This window comes from Corylus avellana, chromosome 11 (assembly GCF_965113065.1).
Source record: "Corylus avellana chromosome 11, dhCorAvel1.hap1.2, whole genome shotgun sequence".
In the NCBI taxonomy this organism is placed as follows: domain Eukaryota; kingdom Viridiplantae; phylum Streptophyta; class Magnoliopsida; order Fagales; family Betulaceae; genus Corylus; species Corylus avellana.
Window position 1 is genome coordinate 13,367,580 of NC_142500.1, and position 19,043 is coordinate 13,386,622.

The 19,043-nt window shown below is 37.5% G+C and overlaps 1 protein-coding gene across 1 annotated transcript; it reads right to left on the minus strand.

Moving 5' to 3' along the window:
* Positions 1-702: 702 nt before the first annotated feature.
* On the minus strand, positions 703-1,224 carry LOC148583123 (uncharacterized). Its single transcript, XM_088511571.1, has one exon. It carries the CDS (start codon positions 1,222-1,224, stop codon positions 703-705), a length of 522 nt encoding a protein of 173 aa, XP_088367697.1.
* Between the last annotated feature and the right edge of the window lie 17,819 nt (positions 1,225-19,043).

The window sequence follows — 19,043 nt, forward strand, 5'->3', positions numbered from 1 at the left end:
GACCTTACAAACATTCATTTTAAAGATCAAATAAAAGTAATTGATGAATGGGGATAATCTTTGTCTGTTATAGTAAGCAACAATAAAAATACATGGACAAAAGAAAATTTTCTTGAATATCTTGTAGTGACACTTCAAGGAGACACCTTGTAGTGGTTAAAACAATGGAAAAAATCAGAGGAAGGTAAGCAACAAAAAGCTGCTTTACTGACTAATATCCTAAATTTAGAAGATATTGTAAGACAATTTGCTAATATAATTAAATAACAATTTTGTGGTTAGACTGGTGAACCAACTCTTCAAGATGATGCTAATTTCATGCTATCCAAGCTGGAATTATGTAACATCTATCAATTCGAAGAATATGTTAAAATTTTTAGAAAATATTATTTTTTGGTAAACTCCCCCAAAAAATGAATATTGGTTACAACAGTTTTTCAACAAACTGCCAAGACAAATCACAAATCAGATAATCTAGGACAAAGAATAAACTTTGTTCTTAGACAAGTAACATACCAATGTTTATTAGTCAAAGCCAAAAAAACAGGTAAAAAACCAGATTAGTAATTTTCGTTATGGCCAAAAAAGCTGTGACAAAATTCTAAAAGAATCTTGGAAAATAGGTTGTGATGTTCCAAAAAAGAATTCATACAAGAAGATTTTTTTTTTTTTGAAAAAATCGTGGTATTCTATTTCAATAAATCAACAAGAAAGAACATGTTGCTCTTTCAAAATAATATCATAGATACATTCTGGAAAATTATCCAACCATATCCTATCTATGACATGATTCACAACCATCTTTGCCAAAAGATGAGCTTCTATGTTTCCTGATCTATTCACGTGGCTACATTTCCAATTGTTCAATAAAGATAGAACCTGCCGCATGTCGTCCACTAAATGTCCAAAGCGACTAAAATTTGGAGCCTTTGAATTCACAGCATGGACTCCCTGTATCACATCTCCCTCCAGTATAAGATTTTGAACTCTCACGTCCCTTGCTAAAGATGCTGCATAGAAGGACGCCCTTGTGGATGCCTCCATAACACCAGGTTTGGTAAGACTCCTTGCCGCTACTAATCTCCCTGTCCAATCTCTCATCACTGCTCCAATTCCAATATGTCCTTTATCCTTGTCGATTGCCACGTCCCAATTGGTTTTGAACCAGCCTTCGATGGGCACTGTCCACATTGTTGGACTTCTTCCGATCTGTTCCACCTTCATGCTTGGGACTACAGTCTGGGCTTTCCTGAAACTTCCATTGCCATGTTCTCTTCTTGCACAGTATCATTTGGATGCTTAAAAAATTCAACATGCACCACGGCATTTCTTCGAAACCAAAGACGCCTTGCCAACCCCACAAAAATAGTAAGTTTTTTGGGGCCAAATTGTTTGAATATTTCCTCTACAATGTCGAGAAACTCCATGCCTTTGAGAGCACATTTTTGGAACACTTTATCCCCCGCGCCCCATACATTCATTGCAGTCGGGCACTCCTATAAGATGTGACTGACTGTCTCGGCTTCACGTCCACAAATCGAGCACCGGGGTTCCTTAACAACGTTGCATCTCAAAAGATTATCCCTAGTCGGCAGTAAGTTGTTACATGCTTTCCACATAAAATGCTTCTTCGCATTAGGAACTTTTAAGCTCCATAGCATTCTCCACATCTCACAACCTTCCATTTGCTTAGAGCTTTCCGGCCTATTCCTTTCAGCCAATTAAGTTGCAAGGTGGTATGCACTTTTAATAGTGAATACTCCATCCACTATACCTCGCCATATCTCCTTATCTAGTTGATCGTTGCTGCTTAATGGGATTGACCTTATTGTTGCCACTTCTGCCGAGGTGAATAAAGTTGAGAATAAAGACTCATTCCACCTCTTCGCGTCTGGATCTATCAGCTGTTGCACTGTTGTCGTGGCCTCCAGGACCCTGGGATGTGATTGGATTTTGTAAGATACTGGTAAAGGGACCCACTGATCCTCCCATATTTTCACCTTTTCCCCAGTACCTATCCTCCACTACATTCCGGCCCTTAGTAAATCACTTGCGCCATGTATACTTCTCTAGGAAAATGACGGTTTTGACCCCAATTGTGCCTCCATTATAGATACCCTTGCATAATACTTAGCTTGCATAATTTGGGAAGTTAAACTCTCCAGGTATTGCATCAAACGCCAACCCTGCTTTGCCAACAAAGCTTTATTGAAACAAGTTAACTCTCTAAACCCCATTCCACTTTTGTTTTTTGGTCTCTGATAAGCGCCGAATGTTGCACATTCAAGCCCCTTAATTTGCATATGTTAACTCCTTAGCATTGTTATTTGTTTGATTTTGTTCTGTTTTTGTGTTTTCAGGTTATAAATCAAGATGCAATTCATTCCATTGATTTTGGGCTTAAAAGCACACTTTGAGAAGACCTAGAAGATATGGTTAAACTTAACCAATCATGGTTAAGTTTAATCAAATAAAGGAAGGGATTAAATCGGAATTCCTCGAATTGGAGTCAAAATCGGATTGGATTCAAATTTGGATTCTGCATATGTCTCGGTATTTTGGCCATAACTTTCAGCTCAAATATCCGATTGAGGTGATTAAAGTGGCACTGGAAAGCTAACTAAAATTTCTACAAATAATTGTGAAATATCATTTTCCTAATTCGGAGTGCCGCAATGCCAAAATCGCCCCTCAAGATAGGAACGCAATCCTGGGCGAATCCTACTCCGATTTGGATTTGGTTTTTAGTCTCCCAATTGGACTGGGCGACTGCTCTCCGGTTTTCTCAGGGTTTCTAGGGTTTCTAGGACTCTCCTAAGCCCTATAAATAGGACTCTAAACATTGTAAACAGACACACCGCTTCTAGAGCAAAAATTCAGTAAAATAGTCTGTGGAGCTTAGGAAATCATGAGCGGCTAAACCCCTTCGTGGGGTGTTGATGTAACCCTATCCAAACACAATGGTTTGATTGTATTTAATTTCTAGCTTTTTAATTTATGCATGTTGATTGTATAACTATGAGGATTGCTACAATTGATTTATGTTCTTCATATTAAATGCAATTGTTCTTAAATTTCAATATCAATACTTGTGAAATTCTTCTCTTATCTTAGAAAGTATTTTACTTTTATTGAAATCAAATCATTCTTATTTTCTGTGATTATGAGGATGATGGTTATACAATGGGTTTAATTGACATATGATCAATAGGATTTGATAGGCCATACCTAGGGAAGAAGGATTGTACTACACCCTAGTTTAGTGTAATTTAGGTAGACAGTCCGTGCCAACCGAAGATGGGTTACACTTATTCATTGATTGTATGTATCCTGTTATAGAATTTGATAATTTATACCTAGGGAAGACGGGTCGTACCGCGTCTTAGTGGTTAGGTGGACGATCCGTGCCAACCGAAGATAGATTATGCTTATTCTTTAATAAGGTAGTTTCTTGTTTATTCATAACATGCATAGAATGAATTTATGGGATTAATTATGATTAACCATTGTTGTGCGGATAGAGGTGAAGTCAATCCCCTACACTCTCTCTCTTATTTTAAATCTCTTTTATTTTCATGCACTTTAGTTTTTAAAGAAAATCAAATCAAATATCTCTTTTAATTAAGTTGATTTTTATCTTTTAAATTCTGATAATAAAACCCCTGCAGTCCTTGAGGTTCGACACCCTCTCTATAGTCGTATCCTACAAAGATTCGTCCTATTGCGAGTGGTAATTTTATTATTGATATTTTTTGTCACAAAAATACAACATCAGTCTCCCCATCCTTCTCCAACTCATCCAATGGATTACCGAATTATTTTTTTTACTACCCCACGAAAATTTTTGCATCAAATAATTAATCTCTGAACACAAACTTTTGGGAAGCAAAAATACACTCATATTGTACGTCGGGATGGCTTGGATCACTACCCTTGAAAAGAATTTCCCGAATATGCTTGAAAGCTTGTGTTCTAGACTTCCCCACAAGAGCTAGCAAGCTTAAATATTTGTCGTACCTCTGCGTGGATGATAAACATGACAGGGTCAAAATTCTTTGTCGGGCATCTTGAGATGTGTTCTGACTAAAAAATATTGACGTTTCTTTCTTTATTCAACTGCTGCCCCAATGCCTTGTCATATCTCGGAAACAACTTCGTTAATCTCTTCCAATGGCTAGACATAGCTTTACAAAAAAGCATGCTATCGTCAGCGAAAAACAAATGATTTATTTGTGGACCCTTCTTTGATGTTGGCACACCCGAGAGTTTCCCGCCCAGATCCACCTTTGTCAATAGAGAACTTAAAGCTTTGACACACAATAGGAAAGGCAAGGCGAAATTGGGTCACCTTGACGAAGTCCACGAGTAGGATAGATTCGACCCGTTGGGGTTCCATTTACTAGAACAACATAGTTCGGCGTTTTCACACACATCATGATCTACCCAATCCACCTGTTAGCAAACCCCATCTTTTCCAACACCGCCTCTAAAAACCCCCATTCTACCCAGTCGTATGCTTTACTCATATCCAACTTAACTGCCATGTACCCGATTTTTCCCCACATCCGTGAATGCATTGTGTGGAGAGTCTCATAGGCTGCCAAGACATCGTCAGTGATTAACCTTCCCGGAATGAAAGCACTTTGATTCTGCGAGATCAGGTGAGGTAAAACTACCTTCATATGGTTAGCAAGCACTTTAGAGACAATGTTATACAGTACATTACAAAGGCTAATTGGGCGGAATTCAGTTACACAAGTGGGGTGTTTAACTTCTGGAATCAACGCTATATAAGTCGAATTCAATTCTCTATTTAGTGAGCCTGAATTTAAGAGTTCCAATACAGCTTTACTAACCTCAATGCCCAAGGTAGCCTAATGTTTTTGGAAAAAACTTACCGAAAAAACATGCGGCATGCGGCCCCATTGCTTTGAGTGGAGACATTTGACTTCGAGCTGTGCCCACCTCCTCCACCGTGAACTCTTTGGTAAGATCCATGTTCAACTTGGCTGAAACCGTGTTTTTATTGTATGTAGACAATCTAGATGGTCCCCCACTGCTATGGATGAAAACAGCTCACTATAGTATTTGATGAAAGCATTCCCAATTGTCTCTTGGGTCTCCCATAACTGGCCTCTGTCATCAGTTATCTGCAAAAGTGTTGCTGAATTTCTCCATTGATTAGCGCATGTGTGGAAATATTGCGTACTCCTATCTCTGATTTTCAACCAATTCTTCTTTGCTCTCTGTTTCCACTTCAAGTCTTCCTTCTCGAAAATTGAATGTAATTCTGTCTGTAGCCTCTTAATTTCATTCTGGTCCGGGTTACCCTCTACTGCTTAGAGAATGAGCAGTTGTTGATTCATTTCATTAATAGTGGGCTTCATGTTGTCTTCCTTTTTCCATTGCCACTTCACCAATCCTTTCCTACATTGGTTCAGATTTTCCAAAACATGCGGCCATATGGGTTCTAAACTTTTCTTCTTATGCCACACCTTTTTAAGAACCTTGGCACATTCTAGGTCCGCATCCCACTTGACTTCATACCTGAAACCTCTTTTACCACAATTGTGACTCCACATGTCTAGCAAAATGAAAATCGAGCATTAGTGTAAACAGAAGACCGCCCTAACATTGATCTCCATTTCCGGATATAAAGCATACCAATCCAATGTTGCAGTCACCCCATCTAGTCTTTCCTTAGTAAAATACGCACCCTCCTAACCATTTTGCCATGTGAATTTAGGACCCCGAAACCCAAGATCATATGATCCACATACCTCCAATGTCGATCTAAAGTCAGCCATTAAATATTCAGCCCTCCCATTCCCACCATATTTTTCTGCCAAATCAGTTATTTCACTAAAATCTCCTCCACATACCCAAGGTAGTTGGTCAATAGTTCTCAAGTATTGCAGCAATTTCCTTCCCTCCTTTCTTTTGTGTGTTTCCGGGTTACCGTAGAAACCCATAAATTTCCACATCTTATTACCATATGCTAGTTGAACTCTAGCATTGATATGGCAGCGGCTATAATTTTGAATGGTTACATCATCCCCGGCATTCCATAGTAGTGCAAGACCACCACTTTTTCCAACACTCTCAACTACAAAACATTGTTAAACCCCATTTTCAGTCGTGCTCTTTCCATTTTTTTATTGCCTATCTTGGTTTCCATGAGAAAAACCAAATTGAGTCTCTTCTCCTTTACCAACAGGGAAAGGTCCCTAACTGTCTCAGGGTTCCCAAGCCCTTGGTAGTTCCAACAAATGAGACTCATTGTGGTCAGCGGGCTATGCAACAGCTCCCGCCATTCCCGAACCAATTTCCTTTTTCTCCTGCCCCTTCTTTTGTAGATACTAATTGCCCACTTGAATCTTCAAACTTCTACCTTCACTGACTAGTACATCAACCAGCCCCATCTCTTCAAGGATCCATTTTTTCCTTATTCCTCCTTGATCACAAACAACTCTTTGATTCCCTTTGGCCCCATAGGATTGCACTTGAACCACTCTTGCTCTGCGCTTCCATGTAGGTGTTCCTGCCTCATCCCCGGTGCCCAAGATGGGACTAACCCGCTCGTGTACACCTTCAGCACTAGCCTCCAGAGGAACTGCATGGGCTTTTCCTTTGGGTTTTTGTGTCCTCCCTATCTTCAGTGGGTTGGTTAGGCCTAATCCATTTAGGAAAAGGCCCAAAAATATTTTAGACCCCACCTCCTTTTGCCATTACCCTTATTAAAAGAGGGTAACGCAGATTTCCCCTCCTTAATAGCCATTTCCTTAAATGTTGCATGCTCCACCTTCTCTCGAGCTCCCTCATTTCCTGGAAATCGCAATCTCCCCAATTTGGAAGATTTTGATTCCCAACATTCTCACTCTCATATTCATTATTACTTCCCGTACTTGCAAGATTCTTCTGTACGTTATTATTCGGGCCATTACTCCTTGTACGAGAATCATGCTCACCTTCCAATTCTTAACTGCCATCCCCTATCCAGCTAGGCATCGTTTGGTTTCCACGTTGCATCCCTTTGGAACTGCCATTCACCGAAGATGCTTCGGCAATTTCACCACCCTCATCTTCAGCCACCGCTCTACCGTCATGGTCCATTGTATCCCTCCCATTATTGCTTGTCTCCTCCGTTGGCACTGTCGAGTGCATGTCTCGGCTAAGCCCACCCTTACGATCTCTTCCTCAGTCCATCCATCTGGAATGCAAAGCAACTCTCATCCATGGGTTGTATTGAGGCATTACACCATGCACCCTCTTAGTGTTCTTTTCTGGGCAACCTGCTGCCCCATGCCGTATTTGTCGACATTGAAAACAAATATGGGGTAACCATTTATATTGGAACGTTGCCCATTTTGACTGCCCTTGGATATTTAGCAAACGTCCCCTGTAAAGGTTTTATTAGATCGATTTTCACTCTTACCCGGAGGTATTCTCCCCAGCCCACTCCATCCTCTTCCGTCTCCACTTCTTCAACAACTCCCATCAACGATCCAATCTGGTATCCCACCGCTTGTCCCATACAGGCCAATGGCAAATGGAAAATATGTACCCAAAAAGACACTTTTTCGAATTCTATTTTAGTATGGGATGAAAGCCCGTCAAAATCCTCCACAGAGAACAAGCTTCCTTCAAACACTCACGCACGGCCTCCCTTCCAAAACTCTCGCCTTGTCCCACGAGTTCTGAAAGTCAATCAAGAAGAAATTTTCCCCAGCCACCTTAAAAGAGATGGATCCCGTTGGCATCCACCCTCTAATTAGTTTAGATCTTATGATTTCTTTACTTATTACTCGATCAGCTATTAGTTTCCTCACCACACACGCTTTGCCCCTTGCTATCGTCTCTTCCAATAAAGTGTTGTGTATCACCAGTTCCTCACTTTCTCCCTCCACCAGAGAAAGATTCCCTCATAACTTCGTTAGATCCTCCGCCATCATCTGCTCAAATCTCCACCGATTGTTTAACTAGAAATTCCTTTCACAGTCCACGAAAGACTTGAAGTATCACTCCTTCTCCTCTAGGGTTGCTAGAAAGATAATATATATACTTGAGTTTGTATAGAAAAAATTTAAATGGAAGCCATGGAGAAAATTGAAAAAATATTTTTGTCCAAGGAAAAAATATATTCGAAGAAAAAACAAAACCTCTATGATTAAAAATTATACAAACAAAAGAAAGACCTGTAAATGTTTTATATGTAACGAAGAAGGTCATTATGCTCCTCAATGTCCTAAAAAAGGAAAAAAGAGGAAAGAAAATGATCAAATTTTTGGAAGAACAAGAATTTAAAGTTCTATACGGAGAAGAAATCTCTGACATAGATAAAATTCTATATGAAGTCTCAAGTGATGAAGAAAGCTCTTCCGATGAAGAAGAACTAATCTTCATGATGCAAGGAGAGGAGTCCATTAATAGAACAACTATTTCTGAATAGGAAATGGAAAATCTAAGACTCAAAGATGTTGTTGGAGAAGAAAAAAGTTTCATTGAAGAACATATTGAAGAATTAAAAAGGAAACAAGAATAAAAAAAATGGGAAAATATGCTTTAGCCCTCTGAACTATCTACCCATTTGCACTTTTAACCAAAAAAAAAAAAACTTCCAAATTGTTGCAATTCGACCATTCTGCCTTTTTTTTTTTTTTTTTTTTTTTTTTCCAAAATGCCCCCATCCTAAGTTAAAAAAATAAAAAATAAAAATTAAGGGTGGCCGGTCTGAGGTGGCCAGCCACCCTTTTAATTTTAAATTTTAAATTTTAAATTTTTTTAACTTAGGATGGGAGCATTTTAGGAAAAAAAAAAAAAAAAAAAAGTCAAAACAATTTGGAAGTTTGGGAGAGGGGGGGGGGGGGTAAAGTGTCACTTTTTAAACATTGGGTTTAAAAATACAAATGAGTGTATAGTTCAGGGGGGGTACAATGTATTCCCCCCCCCCCCCCCCCCCCCCCCCCCCCCCCCCAAAAAAAAAGACCCTATAGGTTGTCAAAGTTCAAAATTTTCTCAGCAAGAGTCTTTGAACAATTCTGTGGAAACACCACAAAAAAAAACTATCAAAAACGAAAGATAGATATTACTCTGTTTGATAAAGCTAAGGTAGCTAGATGGAAAAAGAAATATTCTAAAATTTGATATATCCATATAGGCCAAATTCAAATAGAAATTACAACACTTTTTAGACAAGGAATAGATACTCCTGTCTTAGCCATGGTCTTAAACAAAAGGTTTAACCCTCTTAAAGCAATAATTGGTGGAGTTCAATCAAATCTTGTCAATGGAGTAGTATGGTTTAACATTAAGGCAAATTGAAATTGAGAGAGGCAAAAAACCCTAGCAGAGCACAAGAGGCGGTGCCGCACAGCAGGGGAGGGGGAGAGATCTCCCCCCCCCCCCCCCCCCTCTCTCTTCCCTAATTCGCTTCCCCCTCTTTCTTCCTTGATCCTTCCCCCCTCCCTTCCCCAATTCCTTCCCCCCTCTCTTCCCCGATTTGTCTTTCTTTTTTGTTTGTTTATCTTTTTGCTTCTTTTTTCCTTTTTCTTGCTAGGTGTTTGTTTTGGTCACACTTTGTGAGTGACGCTCTTGGAGGATTCACTTAAACTTCCTGCCCATCTTTTTGAGTGCGCCACCGATCTCCTTCGCGTCACGTCGAGTTTCCAACACCTCCTTCACTTCGGTGTCCGGCAAGCACGCGATTGGCTTTTCTTCCGGCTGCCGACTTCCGCCTAGTGTGCTTCTTTTTTTTTGTTTTTCCGGTTGTTTTGCTTTTCCCTGTATTTTGGTTATATTGTGTTGTGCTATCTTGCTGCTTTCTTGTTGTTTTTTCCTTGTTCATCTATTTTGCTTGTATTTCATGCTGCTTGTAACAAGGTTTTGTCCTCTCTTGATCTGCTCGTCTTATGATTTGGTCTAGACCCTTGGGGTTGTGGATGTGAACGATATTCTGGCCTTTGGGTCGAGGAGGATGAGTGTCGGCATGGAGTTTTTTCTAATCCCAAGGTCATGGAATAAGAGCTACCTATGCAATGGATTGGCTGCCTAGAGCAGATCTGTTGTTACAACTTAAGATTAGTCATGGGTTAGTGGATGTTTGGCGTCATAGTTTGGACTTCAATATAAGATCTGTTATTGCCTGCCCTCTATGATGTGTAATCTTTTAGCTTCGGTTTTGATCTTTTATCTTCGACTTGGATCTTTTAGCTTCGGCTTGGATCTTGATTGTAAAAGCTTTTGTGCTTTTGACTTTTCTATGAATGAGATCAGATTGATTTTTCAAAAAAGATAAAAAAAAATTAAGCCAAATTATTTTATCTCTATCAATGATCCTAATCTGGAAGGCACAGTTAGGATAAGAATAAAAACCAAAGGAATATACATGAAAGAAAGCTCTCATGATCTATCAATTCACGGGAAAACAATCCATGAACTAACAAGACTACCCTAGATATCTACAAAATATTTAGACAAAATTTGTAGAAATATTTGAACCTAGACCTTTTGACACAGAAATTAGTCCTAGACTAATGGACTAGAAAGATTTAGAAGTCCCACGACAGTGGCTTCAAAGTGATCTAACAAAAGATCAAAATAAAGAGACAACAAGTCAAATATCCCTTCAAGCCTAGGAAAAAATCTATATTTTTTAGATAATAGGGTTCATAGGTGGATAAAAGATTTTCCTTATCAAGAAAAAGATGAATGAGAAAAATTTGCAAAGCTAAGCTTTAATACCCCTAAGAATGACGAAGGAGCGGAAAGCAATAGTTCTAATGAAGAAGCTATTGCAATGAAAAATATCCAAATCCCAATTATGCCAGGACCAAATCACCTCAAAAATAAAAAGGAAGAGGTAAAAAGTCCAAAAATCTATCATTTTCAAACAGGAAATGAAGAAATTGTTTTTTCTCCTAGTCAAGGAAAGAAAGATATATGTATGTCTTAGGAAACTTTAATTGCTTAGGATATAAGCCATATAGCCTTGGTGTCCTTATAGATACTGGAGCTATAATATGTAGTTGCAGGTGGAATGCACTTCCGTCTGAAAAATGGATGCTAATGAAGAGCCCCATCGCAGTCAAAGATAGAATATAAAACAAAGAATATTGCAATTCGGATGAGCAATAAAAAATTTGTTATCCTAAAGATACTTTGTTTCCCAAATATGCACGGTGATTTTCTGCTAGGAAATAATTTTATTCGTAATTATTTACCTATACAAATTCATCATAAATTTATGGCCTTAACCCTTTAAAAAAGAGTTAGTAAATATCCCAATACTAATACAAATATAAATCTATATCAGACTTCGCGCCATTAGGTAATTGATTTAAAAAGATTATTAATGAAAAGACCCTAGCCTTCAAGTTGCTAATCAGACCCATTAACATGAAATTGATCATGTTGGCATCAAAAAGAGTATTTTGATATCGAGGGTTTTAAGCACTTAATTAATAAAGTCATATTGATGGGAGTGTGTTTTGGAGCTTGGGCTTCAGTCTGGATAAGTTCACATAGATATGGGAAATAAAAATAAAGGTGTAAGGGCAAATAAGCGTAGCAAAAATCGAGCCCTACTCTAACTTTGGGCAATTCAAGTTTAAGGATTTTAGTTGGATTTGCAAGTTTTCAACCTAGGGTTTTAAAACTGGTTACGCCCAAAAATTATAAATCTTGGGTTGAAGTTTTTTTTTCTTTTTTTTAGAGAAACTTCACTTTGAACACTTGAATTAGTAGTGAATTACCACCCGTTTTGGCATGCCCCCAGACTTCATAATTTTAAGTGTAGTCAATTTAGACCCACGAATATTTAAGTGTAGTCAATTTGAACTTCTCCGTCAGATTTTAAACGTTAAAAGTTAGACAATGATGTTTATATTCCTGACTTTTTTATAAAATTTCTAATTTACCCTTAATTTCAAATTAAAAGTTTTAAAAAAATATATATATTATTAAAAAAAGAAAATCACAAGGTGACCAACGGTTGGGCCACCTTGTGACCATTTTTTTCAATTTTTTCTTTTTTAATAAAATGAAAATTGAAGGGTAATTTTGTCTTTTTAAGGGGTTAACCCAAAAATTGATGGAGGGGTTCAAATTGACTGCAATTGACAGATTAAGGGTCTAAATTGAGAGGTTTGAGGGTTTGAGGGGCATGTCAAAACGAGTGGTAATTCAAGGGTCCAAAGTGAAGTTTCCCTTAATATATATATATTTCAATTAAATCTTGGTTTGAAGTTGGTTTAACCTTCAACCAACCCTCACGGCTCCAAATTTGTATCTTATTAAGTAGAGTAGTGCTACTCTTCACACTTATTTATTATATTCATTTTATGCAGAAATGATGTAGTTTAAATGATTTTTCATATTAGTTACTTAAAACACATCATGTCAGTCAATGTAGAGAGTAGCATTACTCTCTTAAGTATGGTGACCAAAAGTTAACATAATTTCGCTTAAGTGCTGTAATTTTTTAAATGGTTCATATTTAACTTTACTCTTTATTTCTTTCTCATAAAAATTTAGGGAAACTTCGCAAATGACCCTTGAACTATCACGCATTTTGAAACAACCCCTCAAATTTAAAAAACTCTCAATTTCACCCCCCTAAACTTTCAATTTGATGCAATTTACCCCTTTTGTCAATTTTTTTCCGTTAAAACTTAATGAAAACCCTTCAAAAGAACAATTTACCCTTCAATTTTCGTTTTTTTTTTTTTAATGAAATAAATGGGGTTACAAGGTGACCAACAATGTGGGTTAGCAGACCAACGGCTGGGTCGTGGCTAGACCCAGCTGTGGGTCAAGCCTTGACTCACGGTTCACAAGGTGAGCCAGACCGTTGGGTCAACTGTGACCCGCGTGGGTCTACTAACCCACAGCTGGGTCGCGGCCAGACCTAGCCGTGGGTTAGGCATTCACCCCCGTTGGATCACGGTCAGACCCTGTAACGACCCAGGGAAAAGCGCTAGCCACATCTGCGCTATTACCCTAAAAGGACTAATCAATTTGGAGTTTCCCTAGAATTCATTATAAAGCCCAGTTTCACCTAGAAACTAGGCAATGTGGGACTTAGCACCCATGACTATCTTTATAAACTACCCACTCTATGTGGGTTTCTTCTCATCTTCCCAATATGGGACCGGGGTGTTACAAACTCTCCCTCTTAAATTCCTGACGTCCTCGTCAGGGCTACGTCATGCAGTGCTCTAATACCACATGGCCTGACGTTAGTAGGTGGCTTTGATACCACTTGTAACGACCCAGGGAAAAGCGCTAGCCACATCTGCGCTATTACCCCAAAAGGACTAGTCAATTTGGAGTTTCCCTAGAATTCATTATAAAGCCCAGTTTCACCTAGTAACTAGGCAATGTGGGACTTAGCACCCATGACTATCTTTATAAACTACCCACTCTATGTGAGTTTCTTCTCATCTTCCCAATATGGGACCGGGGTGTTACAGACCCAGTCGTGGATGGCTACGACCTAGCAGTGGGGCATGGCCAAACCCGTGTGGGTTGGCTGGCCCACGCTGGGTCGGAACTGTGACCTGCGTGGGTTTCCTGACCCACGGCTGGATCGCGGCCAGACCCAGTCGTGGGTCTGCTAACCCACGACGGGTCTTTGGCCAAGACCAACCTTGGTCACAAGGTGAACCACCTGGGTCTTCTTTATTATTATTATTTTTTTATAATAACTATATTTTTTTAATTTTTAATTTTTAATTTTACAAAAAGAAGTGATGATTATAAAAGATCATTTTATCACTTTTAATGTTTAAAAATTGACAGAGTGAGGTGCATTGCATCAAATTGAAAGTTCAGGGAATGAAATTGAGAGTTTCTTAAAGTAAGGAGTTTTTCTCAAAATGTGTGGTAGTTTAGGGGTCTTAAGTGAAGTTTTTCCTAAAAGATTTGAAATTAAATCTAAACCGTTTAAAAACTATAGCACATATGTTGTAGTTTTTCTAGGGCATCTAATCCAAGTTAACAATGTCAAACAAAGAAGTTTAAAACTCAAAATCATCAAAAAGAGTACTTGATCATCTTAAACGCAATGACTCAAAATCTTGCTTTCATTCTTCACCTAAACTCTCTCTGATGATTATTTTTGAGAATTAGTAAGGAGTTTATTTTTGAGAATTTGTAAGGAGTTTAACTTCTATATGGACCTAACATAAAACATGTCATTTGTGCCCTCTATTAACAACTCACCAAATTAGATTAGAAAACCAAAACATTTTAAGTTCAAAACACTGGATCACACCATACCCATCAATGAAAAAAGAGACCCTAAGCTGCATACGAGCTTGTTATCGGCCTAGGAGACAACCATAGCTGCATCTATTCATTTTGGGCTGGCCTCCACGCACCCATGTGTGTGTACGCCTATTTTTGGTATTATTTGTGCAACTAAATCTGTCCTTGGGTTGTGGCTATAACATTGTCCGAAGGAGACGATATAGATGAACCAAATAAAGGATATTCCCTAACTTTATCTGAGTATAAGTGATCGGATATTCACGTCACTCCGGCGACGTTTGTTCATATTTTTGGTCAATAGGTTTGGTGTGATCCGGTGTTTTGAGTTTAATGTTTTTTGGTCTTCTAATTTGATGTGGCAAACTATTATTGAAGGGCACAAAGAACCAATTTCATGCGAAGTCCCTATAGAAGTTAAACTTATTTATAATTACTGCAAAATTACACGAGTGCGTTTTTGGTGACACATATATTGTTACAAAATTCTACATGGTTTGTACACTAAACATGTTTTGTCATACTTTAATATTATAAAAGTTATGATGTTAGCTCTCTTACAATGGTTCCTCCCTTATCCTCATACATCTTTTTAATTGTCGGTACGTTTTTTGTGTGAGGTATGGATAATTTAGCGATTCAATAATATTCATTTTGTGCCCCTCTAATTTTCGATGAAAATCCTCCTACACCAATATCATGCAATCAAATAGATAAGCTTATGGTGTTCATTCATATCCATCTTCGCATTAGAGACTGAAAAACTTATTCTTAACTCCAATCGGACCTTGTCAAACACTTATGGCAACCACATGGCCAATTGTAAGAACTTTGGATGGATAATTAGTTTAACATGTATTATGTATATTAAATCAGTCTTGATTGTAATTTGAAATTCCATGATTATTGTAATTTTTGCTATTTTGTATTTAAGTGAAATTGCCAAGAAAGCGTGGAATACTTTGAAAATTATGGATAAAGGAACAAAAAGTATCAAATCTTCAAAACTCCAAATGTCAATTTCTAAATTTGAAGAGATTAGGATGCAATTTCTAAATTTTATGCCAAGTAATTCTACCATTAATATGGGCAAGAAAGTTTATGCTGTTAAAATGGTAAGAAAAATTATGAGATATTTTCCAAAACGGTTTAGACCTAAGGACCAAGGTTACTTCTATTAAAGAAAGCAATGAACTTGATACCATGAAAGTTGAAGAGCTTGAAGGTTCCATTCAAACTTATAAACACACTTTACCTAAATCTAAGAAAAGCAAGTCCATTGCTTTAAGACTATTAAGAAAGAGGATGATCACTCCTCCAATGGTGAAGCATTGATTGAGGAGAACCTTGCCATGTTTGTTAAGAAGTTCTGAAAATTTTTCAAACCTAAAAAAGAGAAATTTTAGAAACACCGCATATAAGTTTGTTGAGAAATCCAAGGGTGATTCTGAGGGAGCCACCCAAGGAAAGAAGGTGAAGGATATGAAATGAGCCATTGTGGATTGTGTGATACATCACCTTTGCTCCTCAATCAGAAAAATTAACAAAGATTCAATAATTAAAATCTTGATACTAATTTATTACAGTAATTCATTCATACCTTATCTTGGTCAATAACACCATTTGGATGTTGTTGGGAATACATGTGCAAATCAAAATTTGCGTAGCAAAAAAATCATATTCTCATGCCCAAGAACAACTTTATGAAGAATAGTTGTTATTTCAATTAAATAGCAAGAACAAAGATTATTTACTTGAAGATTTACGACCACACCTTGGCTATGAGTGAAAACTTTTTACTTTTTCTTCTTCTCCAAGAACACAATTAATATCACGGATATTGAGACCTATAGATCTTCTCACAAATAACTGATAATAACCAAGACAGTGTAGGCTCTTGTTTGGCTCTTCAAATCTTAAACTTTTGTTTTTTGTGAGTTAACACAAGTATTAATAATTCTCAGAGTGTTTATGAAAATTATATATCAAGAGAACTTGATGGGATGATTTAAGAGCTCAGACTCTTCTCTATTTATTGGCTAAGTAGGGGAGCAAAGCTTTAGTTTTAAACAGTGTGGGACTAGAATGAAAAAAGTAATCCAATGAACACTAGGAGAAGGCATGGATGGCTAGGGTGTTGCCCTAGCCCCCATGCCATTCCCTCATCGGCTAGGGAGAGATTCTCAAATCCTCTGGTTCATGCACCTCATGCCTTAGGTACTAAAGCCTAGGCTCTTCTTCAGTCACCAACGCATAGGGCCAAGGAAAAGTCCCTAGCCGTATGCGTTCCACTATGCTTATTGAGCCTCTACATTTTATCACAAGGCCAACAGCATTATATCTCTCTAACTCATGTTTTGAATAAATAAAACATTTAGCTCAACAAATAAGAAAGCCTTATTATAGTTAAATTATATCAGCTTGATGAGGGACCTAAAAGAAAAAATAATTATTGGCTTAAATATGTCCATAATCATGTCTCCCTAACATTTGTTATGTAAAAATATTTTAATTACAATTTATTCCACTAAATAACTGTGATTGCACTTCAATAAATATTTTTGATTAAACAATTAATCCTTTTGACTTACTTAACATTGACTTATGATCCCTCCATGAAATATTCCGTAGCAGAATTAAGGCTAAAGATACTACCACTTAATTCTCTATCTCATTATCCTTTAGTCACTAATTTTATGTTATTCTCATACTTATGTAAAATAAGTGTATATATATTTTGGTATGTCAACCAAAATGCTCTGGCCAGAGTCTTGAGAATAATATCCATAAAATCTATCGCAAGTGAAAATTTCTTACCTCTTTGCCTACCGACAAATGATTTGGATTCCCTCTTAGAAAAAAGCTTTCACACAATGTTAAATGTGATCACCCAACTGTTGGGAATAGAATTGCAAATCAAAATTTGCGCAGCGGAATAAATCAAATTCCCATGCCAAGAATCCTTTATGAAGAACATGTGAATAATAGTTGCTATTTTAAATTAAATTGCAAGAACGAAGAGCACTTACTCGGATATCAACAACCACTCCTGGCTTTGGAAAAAATTCTTTTAGCTTCTCCAAGAGCACGTTCTTCCTTCTTCATGAGCACGGAGAACAAGTTCTTCATTCTTTAAGAACGTGAAGAACAAATTCTTCTTTTCTCAAGAACACAAAGAACAAGTTCTTCTTTCTTCAAGAACACGACAGATCTCTGGGATGATGAGACCCTTAGATCTTCTCACCAATGACTGATAATAACCAAGAGAGTGTGGTCTCTTACCTGGTCTTGAAATTTTAAAATTTTGTTCTTCATGAGTCAACACAAAGAACTATTAATTCTTTTAGAGTTTCTGAAAATTATTCATCAAGAGAACTTGATGAGATGAGTGAGTGATTTGAGAGCCTGGGCTCTTCTCTGTTTATAGGCTTAGCAGGGAAGCAAAGATTTAGATTGAAGCAATGTGGGACAAGTGGTAGTTCTAATTAAATTAGAACTAGGAAAACTATTCCAAGTCATACTTGGACTAGGGGCCTCTTCCTCCATGCATCCAACGCATGGCCAGGGAATTTCCTCCCTGGTCCATGCGTCCACTCTTGTGTACATGGGTTTAGATTTTATTCCAAGCCCTTCTCTCTTGTACCCAACGCATAGGCCAGTGAATAGTCCCTGGGTTTATGTGTTTCACTTATGTTCATTAGGCCTCTAGGTTTTATCCCAACCCCAATTGCACCACATCTCTCGAGCCCATGTTTTAAATAAATAAAAAACTTAGCCCAATAAATAAGGAAGTCTCGTTAAATAACATCAACTTGATAAGAGACCTAAAGTGAAAAATATTATTGACTTAAATAAATTCGTAACCATATCTCCCTAACATTTATTAAGTAACAATATTTAATCACAATTAATTCCAATAAATAATTGTAACTGCACTCCAATAAATATTTTTGATTAAACAATTAATCTCTTTGACTTACTTAATGTTGAATTATGATTCCTCCATAAAATATTCAGTAGCTTTGAATGTGTATGTATGCTGAAGTTGGCGTGATTTGATTCTTTAATTTTCAGCATTATCATTCTTCTTTGTGCTGTAAGTTGTAATTTGATGATTGGTGGTTTGAAATAGATGGTTTAACTAGCTTCAGCAATTGGGTTTTTTTTTTGATATTTGGATTTGGCAGTGTTGTGTCAATTTAGTAGTTGGTTCTTGGCTTTTTGAATGGGTTTTATGTGTTTTCTAGCACTACTTGTTTTTTTGGGATGCCAGAATATTGTTGTTAATTGTGAATCTTATGCTATATTGAGTGAAATTATACTTGTGCACTGGTTATTGGTTAAAGAGTTAATGGGTTTTGGCTCCTTTTGTTGCTAGTTATAAGAATATGAATAAGTCTTGCTATAATGTGTTCTGATGAGTGCCAAATATTGTATATTTGAGCCCTTAATTTACATTTGTTAATCTTTTAGCTGTGTTATAATCTGATGTCTTGTATTCACTACAAGAAATTTGGTCATTAGCAACCAAATTATTAGTGGCGACCCAAAAGTTGCCGCTAATAGCCTCTCATTAGCGGCGACATTTAAGTCGCCGCTACTAGCGGACGCCAAATACCAAAATATTTTCAGCAACAACATCAATAACGGCAACCATTGTTGCCGCTATTTACTACTCATCAGCGGCGACATCCTAATGTCACCGCTATTAGGCATACGATAGTGGCGACAAACATTGCCACTATTTAAACACAATCAGCGGCATCAACCAATTGCCG